General features: G+C 41.9%; 2 protein-coding genes across 5 annotated transcripts; both read left to right on the top strand.

The window, feature by feature from the left end:
- Positions 1 to 2,824: 2,824 nt before the first annotated feature.
- Positions 2,825 to 7,685, top strand: LOC133927313 (disease resistance protein RPM1-like). Of its 3 annotated transcripts, XR_009911314.1 has the most exons (4): positions 2,825 to 2,976; positions 3,470 to 6,282; positions 6,510 to 7,090; positions 7,179 to 7,685. XR_009911314.1 is itself a non-coding variant. In XM_062373710.1 (3 exons), exons 2-3 carry the CDS (start codon positions 3,525 to 3,527, stop codon positions 6,602 to 6,604), a joined length of 2,853 nt encoding a protein of 950 aa, XP_062229694.1. In that variant the 5' UTR covers positions 2,825 to 2,976; positions 3,470 to 3,524; the 3' UTR covers positions 6,605 to 7,685. The 3 variants fall into 3 exon arrangements, 2 of the variants coding, with proteins under 2 accessions (XP_062229694.1, XP_062229695.1); XM_062373710.1 differs by having other exon boundaries at positions 6,510 to 7,685; XM_062373711.1 differs by lacking the exon at positions 2,825 to 2,976 and adding an exon at positions 2,983 to 3,286 and having other exon boundaries at positions 6,510 to 7,685.
- An 894-nt stretch (positions 7,686 to 8,579) lies between these two features.
- LOC133927314 (disease resistance protein RPM1-like) lies at positions 8,580 to 12,589 on the top strand. Of its 2 annotated transcripts, none has more exons than XM_062373713.1 (3): positions 8,580 to 8,735; positions 9,229 to 12,040; positions 12,291 to 12,589. In XM_062373713.1, exons 2-3 carry the CDS (start codon positions 9,283 to 9,285, stop codon positions 12,383 to 12,385), a joined length of 2,853 nt encoding a protein of 950 aa, XP_062229697.1. In that variant the 5' UTR covers positions 8,580 to 8,735; positions 9,229 to 9,282; the 3' UTR covers positions 12,386 to 12,589. The 2 variants fall into 2 exon arrangements, with proteins under 2 accessions (XP_062229697.1, XP_062229698.1); XM_062373714.1 differs by having other exon boundaries at positions 8,580 to 9,045.
- Positions 12,590 to 13,014: the final 425 nt, after the last annotated feature.

Genomic DNA, 13,014 nt, shown 5'->3' with positions numbered 1-13,014 from the left:
CTATGATCCGCTGACGCTTGAAAAACGCAGACAAAATCAAACGTCTGAAAAAAGCAACGCCTAATTTTAGTAGAACATGGGTGTGAAATCATCTGCTAATTGTGTACGATGTGTACTTGGGTATTTAGCTCTGCAATGTGCTGATAAGTTTTCAATGATTATTTATCGTTATCATCATTAGCTTATTTATTTATTATTTTATCATTATCTTTTTAGTTGGATCTTATGGGTTTTATCGGAGGATTAACTCCTATCGCAGGGATCCCGAAAGACCCTTTTTTAGATATACGGTCGGGGGATGATCCTGAATAAGTACGTCGGAGAAATAAATGAAAGTGAAAGTAAATGCGACGTCCGGTGGTGGGGGATGATTGACCTAGTGCAAAGAGAAAAGAATGCACCGGAGTTTAGACAGGTTCGGGCCGCACGGGGGCGTAATACCCTACTCCTGTATGGATGCAATAACTGTCCCGAGGGAGGTTCCCTGAGGATGTATCTGGTTATAAGAATATAGTATCTAACTAAGAGCTTGATGCTCCTTGTTCTTCGGCAGGAGCTCTGCTCAGGTTTGCTTGCAATGACTTCGTCTGTTGGCTTAGTTCGTTGTGTCTTTCTTGTCTTGGGGGGGGTCTCTTCTTTGTTCCTCCGGCGTGCCCACTCTTTTATGCACCCGCCGGCCACGACATACCTCGAACGGGAAGGAAGGGGTACAAGTTACAAGACGCCATGACTGGAAAAGGCGTCATCATTTCCTCTGGGTGAAATGACCGGGGCTGTGGAAAAACGCGGCGCGCGTTCGGTCACTCGTCACTGTGGACGCTCTGACAACGGGTGCCGTTGAGAGGGACCACCGGGCAGCCACAGAGGCACCCGGCGTGCCCGCCCTGTCTTGTTCCTCTGCCATGGCAGGACGGCAGGCGGAACTCCTTGATCCTGGCAATATTATCCCGAGACGCACCGGGTGATACGGGACGGGACTCGTGCAATTAATAGCCCCACGCGCCTCTGCCAAAGCATGGCAGGAACTGACACTGCGGCGGGAGCAGTTGGATATGTCAGGCCACGCGTGCTCATTTAATGCGGCTTTGGACCTTTGACGGGCAGACACCTCATCGGTGGGCCCCTTGGGGGCCTCTCTGGGTCGTCGGGGAACCGAGTGCTCGGGGGTACCGTTGACCTCTCCGAGCACTCTCTCCCGAGAATGCTTATCCTCGTCCTCGGGGCACCGGGTACTCGGGGGTACCAATTACCTCCCCGAGCGCTTTCTCCCGAGCACTTTTGTACGGACCTTCGGGGAACCGAGAGTCCGGGGGCTGCCACGCGCAACCCTGAGCACCCTCTCCTGAGCACTTTTATACTGACCTTCGGGGAACCGTGCGCCCGGGGACTGCTGCGCGCAGCCCCCGAGCACTCTCCCGGGACTTAGCTCTTCTGATCGTCGGGGGGACCAGGGTGCTCGGGGGCGACCGGGTGCTTCCCCGAGCACCTTCTTCCCGGTACTTAGACTTTGCGGGTTATCGGGGGACTGGGGTCCTTGGGGGCCAAGGACTGTGGCCCCGGGCACCGTCTCCCGGAACTTAGACTTTCCTCACCTTGCGGGGGAACCTCGCGGGATGGCGCCACGTGGCGGACAGCTGGCCTGGCCTCGGGAACCAGAGGCCCGTGGTTCCTGATACACCGACAGGTTTCATCTCTAGTTTATCCTAACTTGCTTAGGTTGGAGTCTTTATTGTTATTATTGTATTAGTGGCATATCCTTACTATATAAAACACAAATCGGTTCTCGCATCACTTATTTCATTTACCCTCTTCATACCTAATAAGATCCTCTAAAATTTAAATAATTTATCTATTTTTATTATTCATTCTCATACTCCAGTTTTCTCGTCTTGTTACTGGTTATGGGTACGAGATTAATTTACTAATGAAAATAAATAAAGAAATTAGAAGAAAAATTAGCGGATAATTTTATCTTATTTTTCTGATCTTATTTAAAATCAAATTGTGGCATCACTATGACATATTTGTTTAGTGGCGCTCCTATGATATATTTACATCTTCATGTCTTAGTTTATATTTAATATTACTGTATCTAATATTTGTATTTTTATTGTAACGTACGGATACTTAGATACTTAGATAGTTTGAAAAAAAATAGTTTTTTAAACGAACACACCGGAGACCGGATCTGTCATGGAACATCTGAATTGGATTGAGATAGAGGACAGAACAATGACAGGTCTACATCATTTGGAACTTATTGGTTTAGGGAATCTAAAGGTGGTACCGGAGGGCATCAAATACATTAGGACACTCCACCAGATGTTTCTGACAGATATGTCAAAGGGGTTCATACAAAGCCTGCAAGGAAATGACAATCACATCGTTCAACATATACCTAAAACAACTAGTATAGTTGTCACAAGATATTTTGAAAAATACTTATTACTTGTTTTTAAAAAGCTAAAAAGCTAGTTTCTAATAAAATAAACTAAAAGCTATAAAATTAGCTGAGAATGATTTTTCTGAAAACTAAGGATTTAAAAATTTCTCGTAAAAATCAACAACTTTTGGTATAAAATATAAACAATTAAAAAATCATTTTTTTAAAAAAATCATAAAATTCAAGTGTACCAAAAAGAACCTAATTACGCTAAAATCCAAGTCCTGAACTCTTCTTGGCCACGAGCGAAGTTTTGGAAGCTGGGATACCTATGCGCGGAGCGAAGACCTGAGACGTGCCGTGTCTACTAGTCTACTACTAGCAAGTAGCAGTCACTAGCTCCGGCAAAAAGTCATAGACTCAGGAGATCTCACTGTCATAGATTCAGGAGGATCCCTTTATTATCTCAACGACGCGGAAGCGGATGCGTGGATGTGCAAGCTGCAACGCTTGAATCGCGGCCGCCTCCTCTGCTCCTTTCTGATATCTTTCGCTGGCGGCTTCTCCTCCGTCTTGCTCGTCTGCTCGCCGAGGTAGGCACGCCTTTTTGTTCCTCCTCCCTACCTGCGACCTCTTGCTTCGATGCTAGCAAGCAGCAACCGTGGAGATAGATGTATTCTTTCTCGCGCTTGGCCGCTCCTATTAATCCGTGGGAGCAGGAAGATGCTTTCTTGCACGCTGCTGTTATGAGCAATTCGTCGAACAGCTTATGCGCATCGTGCAAACGGCAAAGCCAAATCCTGTGTAGTTGATCCAGCAGACCTCCTTCTCTTTGTTGAATTCGCTGGTTGTTCTCAACACGTGAACCTCGTCCTTCGACTTATACTTTGAAATCTCTGCTTGGTAATCAAACAGCACGGCTCCTTTTTTTTTTGTTTCGTTTTTTTCTTTCTTTCCGTGAGATGGACTCTTTTCTTGTTAATTACCTCACATCCGTTTCATGTTATTTGAATTTACTTTCATTTTGAGCAAAATCAATATGATATTTTGAGTAGCCAGCTAATCATGTATTTCAAATTATTGCAGGACTGGATGTGAATCTTGTTCAGAGAATTAATTATGTGACAGCGTGAAGGCAGATATGGCAGATTCCCTGTTTGTTGTTCTCAGAAAAGTTGCTCTTTCCCTGGGAGAAAGGGCACTGGAGAGGATCGGCACGGAGGTGGTCGAAGCAGCACCGATTTTGACAGATTTTGAGCATAGCATGAAACAAATCGAGGGCGAGTTCTCGATTCTGCAGGCATTTATTGGCCAGGTTAGTGCAGAGAAAGTTGGTGACAAGGCATTTGATGCATGGTTGGACCAAGTTAGAGATGTTGCCCATGAGGTGGAAGACATCATTGATGAGCATGCTTACCTTACCGCGCAAGCTGTGGTGGATACGCGCAGCTTCTTCAAGAGAAAGTTCCTTCAGATCAAGAACTTTGTGGCATGTCAGAAGTTTCCTAACCAGATCAGTCAAGTTGAAGCCAGAATTCAGAGGCTAGCAGAAATGAGGCATCAATATGGCATCTCGATAGGTGAATTAGACAGGAGAAACAAGTTGCAGCACTCCAATCAGCTCCCTATGCCAGATTCTGCTTACTTAACTGATAGCTCTGACATAGTGGGAAATGTTGATGAAATTGGGAGATTGACACAATGGCTACTTGAGGAGAAACAAGACCGGACTCTCATTACCATCTTTGGTATGGGAGGTTTAGGAAAAACTACTGTTGCAAGCAGCATATACAAGAGTCAAAAGATCAGAAGAGCTTTTGATTGTCACGCATGGGTTACTGTATCTCAGACTTATCAAGTCGAAGAACTACTAAGAGAAATCATGAATCAGTTAGTAGACCAGAGAGCAAGCATTGCAAGTGGTTTCATGAATATGAGTCGCATGAGATTAGTTGAGGTAATACAAAGCTATTTGCGGGACAAAAAGTATTTGATTGTCTTGGATGATGTTTGGGATAAAGATGCTTGGTTATTTTTGAACTCTGCATTTGTCAGAAACAGCTTTGGAGGTAGAGTGCTGATGACAACTCGGAGAAAAGACGTGTCTTCTTTGGCAGCTGGCAACTATATCATTGAACTTAAAACTCTAAAATGTGCTGAATCTTGGGAACTATTCTGTAAAAAGGCGTTTCCTGCATCAAAAGATAACATATGTCCTGAAAATCTTAGATCTTGGGCTGAGAAAATTGTTGCCAAGTGTCAAGGATTGCCTCTGGCTATCGTAACCATTGGAAGTATTCTGTCGTACCGTGAATTAGAGGAACAGGAATGGACATTTTTCTACAACCAACTTAGCTGGCAATTAGCTAACAATCCAGAGCTCAATTGGATTTCTAATGTTCTGAATCTGAGCTTGAATGATCTCCCAAGCTATCTGCGGAGCTGCTTTCTGTACTGCAGCCTCTATCCTGAAGATTACAAGATTAAAAGAAAAGCGATTTCCAAGCTATGGATCGCGGAAGGTCTTGTTGAAGAGAGAGGAGATGGAACAACAATGGAGGAAGTTGCTCAGTGTTACTTTACGGAGCTCACTCAGCGCTCTCTTCTTCTAGTCACAGAAAGGAATGCATGTGGAAGGGCTAGAACATTTCTGATGCATGATCTTGTGCGAGAGGTAACCTCGATCATTGCTAAAAAGGAGAATGTTGGTGTTTCATATGGCGATGCTGGTATAACCCAAGTTGCCCATGAAGCCCGTCGCTTAAGCATCCAAAAAGGTGCCCGGTCCTTAAAATCTTTAGCAGGCTCAAGACTCCGCTCGTTCATTTTGTTTGATACTGAAGTAGCATCGTCTTGGATATATGATGTTTTATCACGTTTTAGACTACTGAGGGTCCTATGCCTAAGATTTTCCAATATTGAACAAGTGCCGGGCGTGGTCACAGAATTGTATAATTTGCGTTATCTAGATTTTTCTTACACAAAAGTGAAGCAGATACCAGCATCATTCAGAAAACTTGTTAAGCTACAAGTTTTGGATCTGAGATTCAGCTACGTGGAGGAATTGCCACTGGAAATAACTATGCTAACCAATTTACGGCATTTACATGTGCTTGTAATCCATGATCTTCAGGAAAGATCATTGAATTGCTTTGGTGCTACAAAAATTCCTGGTAATATTTGTCATTTAAAGAACCTGCAAGCTTTACGAATTGTTTCGGCCAATAAAGATCTGGTTTCACAGCTGGGGAGCTTGACATTGATGAGAAGTTTAGCTATAAACAAAGTGCATCAAAGCTACATTGAAGAGTTATGGAACTCCCTGACAAAGATGCCTAACCTGAGCAGGTTGGCTATTTCTGCGTGTGATATGGATGAGGTTCTTGACTTGAAAATGCTAAAGCCCTTACCAAATCTGAAGTTGTTCTATCTGGCAGGAAAGTTGGAGGCAGGTGTGCTTCCATCAATATTTCCTAAATTTGAGAAATTAGCATGGTTAAAATTGGACTGGTCTGGTCTGAAGAAGGATCCTATCAGCTCCTTCTCTCACATGTTAAATCTAGTTGATCTGTGGCTCTTCGGTGCATATGATGGGGAACAGCTAACCTTTTGTGCAGGATGGTTCCCCAAGCTCAATTCTCTGCAATTAGCTGACATGGAACATCTGAATTGGATTGAGATAGAGGACAGAACAATGACAGGTCTACATCATTTGGAACTTATTGGTTTACGGAATCTAAAGGTGGTACCGGAGGGCATCAAATACATTAGGACACTCCACCAGTTGTTTCTGACAGATATGTCAAAGGGGTTCATACAAAGCCTGCAAGGAAATGACAATCACATCGTTCAACATATACCTAACATCCATATTTTTGACTCCTCTGATTGTCAAGCAGGTAATTTCCATTTTCTCAGTATGGCAATTACTTGATAAAACAACTAGTATAGTTGTCACAAGATATTTTGAAAAATATAGGTTAGGAAAGATCAAATTAAAACTGGTACCCAAGAAATAGTATGTAAAAACTATCTGCAAAGCTTATCGGTAAACTAGATCAAAACATTTTGTTCCGTCTTGTTCCGTTTATACGGCAGAGTAAATACTGTTCTGTTGATATTGCAGTAAATAACTTCCATTTGGTGCCACTCCTTGCCAAGAAGTACGGTCCTGGTGCAACTAAGCATGCCCCTGCATACTGGGGCTCATCTGGCACTTGACAGTTCGGCTGGAGCTTTCAGCAAGAAATATGTATTCCTTTGCAGGCCAATCATTTCAAGAGTGAACAATATGTAGTTCATCTTGGTGCCAAAACTCTAGATGAGCTTATTGTTTGTGTTGTGCCTCATATACGGGTTTCGAACCTAGCTACTGAAATGATTTGCTACTGTCAGTAAGGATGGACTGAAGAAAAATTCGGCATCTGTTTTCATGGAGGCTGAGGCGCAAGTTTTCAGTTGAAGATTGTGTATTTGTTGACTATCAGGAAAGTACATGTAGAGCATTTCGTCTCGTCACAAATCTCTGCTTAAATAAGCAGCCAATACTTGAGAGGAGACTGGCTTGCCTTTTTGTTTGGTGAGTTCGGGCCTCTGTGCCTTAGAGACTCATGTATGACAGCGAAGAAGCAATAGGCTCATCTTCAGGGCAGGCTACGCTGAAATCCCTCAGAAGTCACAATTGCAATGCCGTCTTTCATCTGCAAGGTAAACATATGATTTATTGTCAAGCAAGGAACATCGAAATGTCTACATCTGGTGAAGACTAATGCAAACGAGGCTATGTTACACTCAGGGGCTGCTAGCTTGTGTGGTGTTGCAAAAGTCTACTTGAAAAGAGAAAAAAAGGTTTCTTGAGTTCTTGCGATGCCAGCATGGTGGATATTTCAAAAAGGAAAAAAAAATCGACAGCCCATAATATTTGACGAAATGGCTTTGACAAGGAACTCAGAAAACATCTGACAACTACTCGTTCTACTTTTAGAAAAATCCAGTTGAAGCGCCTTTTGGTGGGGTGATGAATTGCGAGTTAAAAAGCTAATGCCCCATGGTAAATCTTGTATGTAGGGATGGCAATGGGACTGTCACAGTTCGAAGTTTGTGTAAGAAACCGTTCAATTCTTAGTCGATCAACAAGCAATCACAGCACACACACAATAGCCATAATAGTAGGAACAAAGATGTAGAGAGAAGGGGAGTTCTTTCTTTTAATCTTTCTTGATCTCTCTATTACAATATATGGCAAAGGCTAGTAGCTGGTTGCTGCCTTCTCCTGTATAGAGCATCATGTTTGAGGGTCTCATATCTACGTTATGTTAACGTGCATGGGGTCCCACATGTCTTATACTCACGTACTTGGGACCTGTACACATTTCCTACGGTGTGTTCATAATACTTTCTCCAGTGATGAAAGAGTGCCGTTTTAGCCTACGTGTAAACACGTTTAAACCTAGAATGCGAAAAATTACAAAACAAAGGCCAAAAGCCCATCCACCGCCGATTACTGTCACGGGATTAAGGCTCTGTTTAGCATAGTTTAGAGTTCGTTTGTTTCAGGTTATAGATTGTAAATTATGATTACAATCTGTAAGCTAAAATAAATATGTTAGATTGTAAAAGTTAGATTATACAATCTAATGTTCAGATTGTAACAATACAATAATTCGATTTTTGCTACTTTCTGTAGATTGTACAATTTAACTTTTACAATTCAGTTTTTCACAATCCATATTCTACAAGCAGTTTTTTATAATTAACAATTAAAATAAATAAGTCATTATTGTTGGCTTCTGCTTATCAGAAGTTATAAGTTGAAACAAACAGATTGATTTATTACTTGCTTTTGAAAAGCTAAAAAGCTAGTTTTTCATGAAATAAACTAAAAGCTATAAAACTGACTGAGAATGACTTTTTTATTAAAAAATTCTCATAAAAACCAATAACTTTTGATATAAGATATAAACAACTTTTAAAAAATCACTTTTAAAAAAAATCATAAAATTCAACTGTACCAAAAAAATCTAATTACGCTAAAATCCAAGTCCTGAACTCTTCTTGGCCACGAGCGAAGTTTTGGAAGCTGGGATACCTATGCGCGGAGCGAAGACCTGAGACGTGCCGTGTCTACTAGTCTACTACTAGCAAGTAGCAGTCACTAGCTCCGGCAAAAAGTCATAGACTCAGGAGATCTCACTGTCATAGATTCAGGAGGATCCCTTTATTATCTCAACGACGCGGAAGCGGATGCGTGGATGTGCAAGCTGCAACGCTTGAATCGCGGCCGCCTCCTCTGCTCCTTTCTGATATCTTTCGCTGGCGGCTTCTCCTCCGTCTTGCTCGTCTGCTCGCCGAGGTAGGCACGCCTTTTTGTTCCTCCTCCCTACCTGCGACCTCTTGCTTCGATGCTAGCAAGCAGCAACCGTGGAGATAGATGTATTCTTTCTCGCGCTTGGCCGCTCCTATTAATCCGTGGGAGCAGGAAGATGCTTTCTTGCACGCTGCTGTTATGAGCAATTCGTCGAACAGCTTATGCGCATCGTGCAAACGGCAAAGCCAAATCCTGTGTAGTTGATCCAGCAGACCTCCTTCTCTTTGTTGAATTCGCTGGTTGTTCTCAACACGTGAACCTCGTCCTTCGACTTATACTTTGAAATCTCTGCTTGGTAATCAAACAGCACGGCTCCTTTTTTTTTTGTTTCGTTTTTTTCTTTCTTTCCGTGAGATGGACTCTTTTCTTGTTAATTACCTCACATCCGTTTCATGTTATTTGAATTTACTTTCATTTTGAGCAAAATCAATATGATATTTTGAGTAGCCAGCTAATCATGTATTTCAAATTATTGCAGGACTGGATGTGAATCTTGTTCAGAGAATTAATTATGTGACAGCGTGAAGCAGATATGGCAGATTCCCTGTTTGTTGTTCTCAGAAAAGTTGCTCTTTCCCTGGGAGAAAGGGCACTGGAGAGGATCGGCACGGAGGTGGTCGAAGCAGCACCGATTTTGACAGATTTTGAGCATAGCATGAAACAAATTGAGGGCGAGTTCTCGATTCTGCAGGCATTTATTGGCCAGGTTAGTGCAGAGAAAGTTGGTGACAAGGCATTTGATGCATGGTTGGACCAAGTTAGAGATGTTGCCCATGAGGTGGAAGACATCATTGATGAGCATGCTTACCTTACCGCGCAAGCTGTGGTGGATACGGGCAGCTTCTTCAAGAGAAAGTTCCTTCAGATCAAGAACTTTGTGGCATGGCAGAAGTTTCCTAACCAGATCAGTCAAGTTGAAGCTAGAATTCAGAGGCTAGCAGAAATGAGGCATCGATATGGCATCTCGATAGGTGAATTAGACAGGAGAAACAAGTTGCAGCACTCCAATCAGCTCCCTATGCCAGATTCTGCTTACTTAACTGATAGCTCTGACATAGTGGGAAATGTTGATGAAATTGGGAGATTGACACAATGGCTACTTGAGGAGAAACAAGACCGGACTCTCATTACCATCTTTGGTATGGGAGGTTTAGGAAAAACTACTGTTGCAAGCAGCATATACAAGAGTCAAAAGATCAGAAGAGCTTTTGATTGTCACGCATGGGTTACTGTATCTCAGACTTATCAAGTTGAAGAACTACTAAGAGAAATCATGAATCAGTTAGTAGACCAGAGAGCAAGCATTGCAAGTAGTTTCATGAATATGAGTCGCATGAGATTAGTTGAGGTAATACAAAGCTGTTTGCAGGACAAAAAGTATTTGATTGTCTTGGATGATGTTTGGGATAAAGATGCTTGGTTATTTTTGAACTCTGCATTTGTCAGAAACAGCTTTGGAGGTAGAGTGCTGATGACAACTCGGAGAAAAGACGTGTCTTCTTTGGCAGCTGGCAACTATATCATTGAACTTAAAACTCTAAAATGTGCTGAATCTTGGGAACTATTCTGTAAAAAGGCGTTTCCTGCATCAAAAGATAACATATGTCCTGAAAATCTTAGATCTTGGGCTGAGAAAATTGTTGCCAAGTGTCAAGGATTGCCTCTGGCTATCGTAACCATTGGAAGTATTCTGTCGTACCGTGAATTAGAGGAACAGGAATGGACATTTTTCTACAACCAACTTAGCTGGCAATTAGCTAACAATCCAGAGCTCAATTGGATTTCTAATGTTCTGAATCTGAGCTTGAATGATCTCCCAAGCTATCTGCGGAGCTGCTTTCTGTACTGCAGCCTCTATCCTGAAGATTACAAGATTAAAAGAAAAGCGATTTCCAAGCTATGGATCGCGGAAGGTCTTGTTGAAGAGAGAGGAGATGGAACAACAATGGAGGAAGTTGCTCAGTGTTACCTTACGGAACTCACTCAGCGCTCTCTTCTTCTAGTCACAGAAAGGAATGCATGTGGAAGGGCTAGAACATTTCTGATGCATGATCTTGTGCAAGAGGTAACCTCGATCATTGCTAAAAAGGAGAAGGTTGGTGTTTCATATGGCGATGCTGGTATAACCCAAGTTGCCCATGAAGCCCGCCGCTTAAGCATCCAAAAAGGTGCCCAGTCCTTAAAATCTTTAGCAGGCTCAAGACTCCGCTCGTTCATTTTGTTTGACACTGAAGTACCATCGTCTTGGATATATGATGTTTTATCACGTTTTAGACTACTGAGGGTCCTATGCCTAAGATTTTCCAATATTGAACAAGTGCCGGGCGTGGTCACAGAATTGTATAATTTGCGTTATCTAGATTTTTCTTACACAAAAGTGAAGCAGATACCAGCATCATTCAGAAAACTTGCTAAGCTACAAGTTTTGGATCTGAGATTCAGCTACGTGGAGGAATTGCCACTTGAAATAACTATGCTAACCAATTTACGGCATTTACATGTGCTTGTAATCCATGATCTTCAAGAAAGATCATTGAATTGCTTTGGTGCTACAAAAATTCCTGGTAATATTTGTCATTTAAAGAACCTGCAAGCTTTACAAATTGTTTCGGCCAGTAAAGGTCTGGTTTCACAGCTGGGGAGCTTGACATTGATGAGAAGTTTGGCTATAAACAAAGTGCGTCAAAGCTACATTGAAGAGTTATGGAACTCCCTGACAAAGATGCCTAACCTGAGCAGGTTGGTTATTTCTGCGTGTGATATGGATGAGGTTCTTGACTTGAAAATGCTAAAGCCCTTACCAAATCTTAAGTTCTTCCGGCTGGCAGGAAAGTTGGAGGCAGGTGTGCTTCCATCAATATTTTCTAAATTTGAGAAATTAGCATGGTTAAAAATGGACTGGTCTGGCCTGAAGAAGGATCCTATTATCTCCTTCTCTCACATGTTAAATCTAGTCGATCTGCGACTCTATGGGGCATATGGTGGGGAACAGCTAAGTTTTTGTGTAGGATGGTTCCCCAAGCTTGAGTTGCTGACATTAGCTCACATGGAACGTCTGAGTTGGATTGAGATAGAGGACGGAACAATGATGGGTCTAGATCATTTGGAACTAGTTGGTTTAGGGAATCTAAAGGTTGTACCCGAGGGCATCAAGCACATTAGGACACTCCACCAGATGTATCTGAAAGATATGCCAAATGGGTTCATACAAAGCCTGCAAGGAAGTGGCAGTCACATTGTTAAACATATACCTAGCATCCATATGTTTGAATCCTCTGATTCTCAAGCAGGTAATACCCGTTTTCTTAGTGTGCCAATTGGTTGATGGCACAACTAATATTGTTTCCATAAGATATTTCCAAAATAATTATAGGTTTGGAAGATCAAATTAAAACTGATGCTCAAGAAATAGTATCTAAAAAAGAACTATTTGCAAAGCTTATCATTAAACTAGATCAAAACATTTTGTTGTGTATCTTATTCACCATAGATCTTTTAAAATTTATACAGCAGATTAAATATTGTTTGTTGGTATTGCAGTAAATAACTTACAATTTGTGCCATATCTTGCCAAGAAGTTCGGTCCTGGTGCGACTGAGCATGCCCCTATGTATTGGGGCTCATCTGGGACTTGACTGTTCGGTGTGAGCTTTCAGCAACAAATATGTAATTCCTTTGTGGACCAATCATTTCAAGGGTGAACTATATGTGGTCCATCTTGTTGCCAAAACTCTAGAGCTTATTGTTTGTGTTGTGCATGCCTCATATACGGGTTTCAAACCAAGCTACTGAAATGGTTTGCTACTGTCAGTAAAGATGGACTCAAGAAAAGTTCAGCATCTGTTTTCATGGAGGCTGAAGCATGAGTTTTCAGTTGAAGATTGTGTATTTGCTGAATAATGACCATCAGGGAAGTCGTGGAAATGTAGAGCGTTTCGTCCGGTCACAAATCTCTGTTTAAATATGTAACACCTCAGCCCTCCACGGGTATCCAAGATGCTACTACAACCATTACACCATGCCTTAAACAAAACATAAATTTATTTGCGACAAGAGATACGAGACAAATATGACACAATGGTTAATTAAAAGATTATCAAACAATTCAGCAGATATTATTTATTTAAATTTTACGCAAACCAAGGTGAAATAATAAACCATTCCAGAAAAAGAGTAATGAGTTTATGGGGCAACAACTAGTCTCTTATTCTGACTTCTTGCTTACTAAAGACTATGAAAAATCTAAGTGTAAAAGTGATGGTGG

Source organism: Phragmites australis, chromosome 8 (assembly GCF_958298935.1).
Source record: "Phragmites australis chromosome 8, lpPhrAust1.1, whole genome shotgun sequence".
Taxonomy (NCBI): domain Eukaryota; kingdom Viridiplantae; phylum Streptophyta; class Magnoliopsida; order Poales; family Poaceae; genus Phragmites; species Phragmites australis.
The sequence above is the reverse complement of the archived record's forward strand: the minus strand, read 5'-3'. Positions and strand labels throughout refer to the sequence as shown.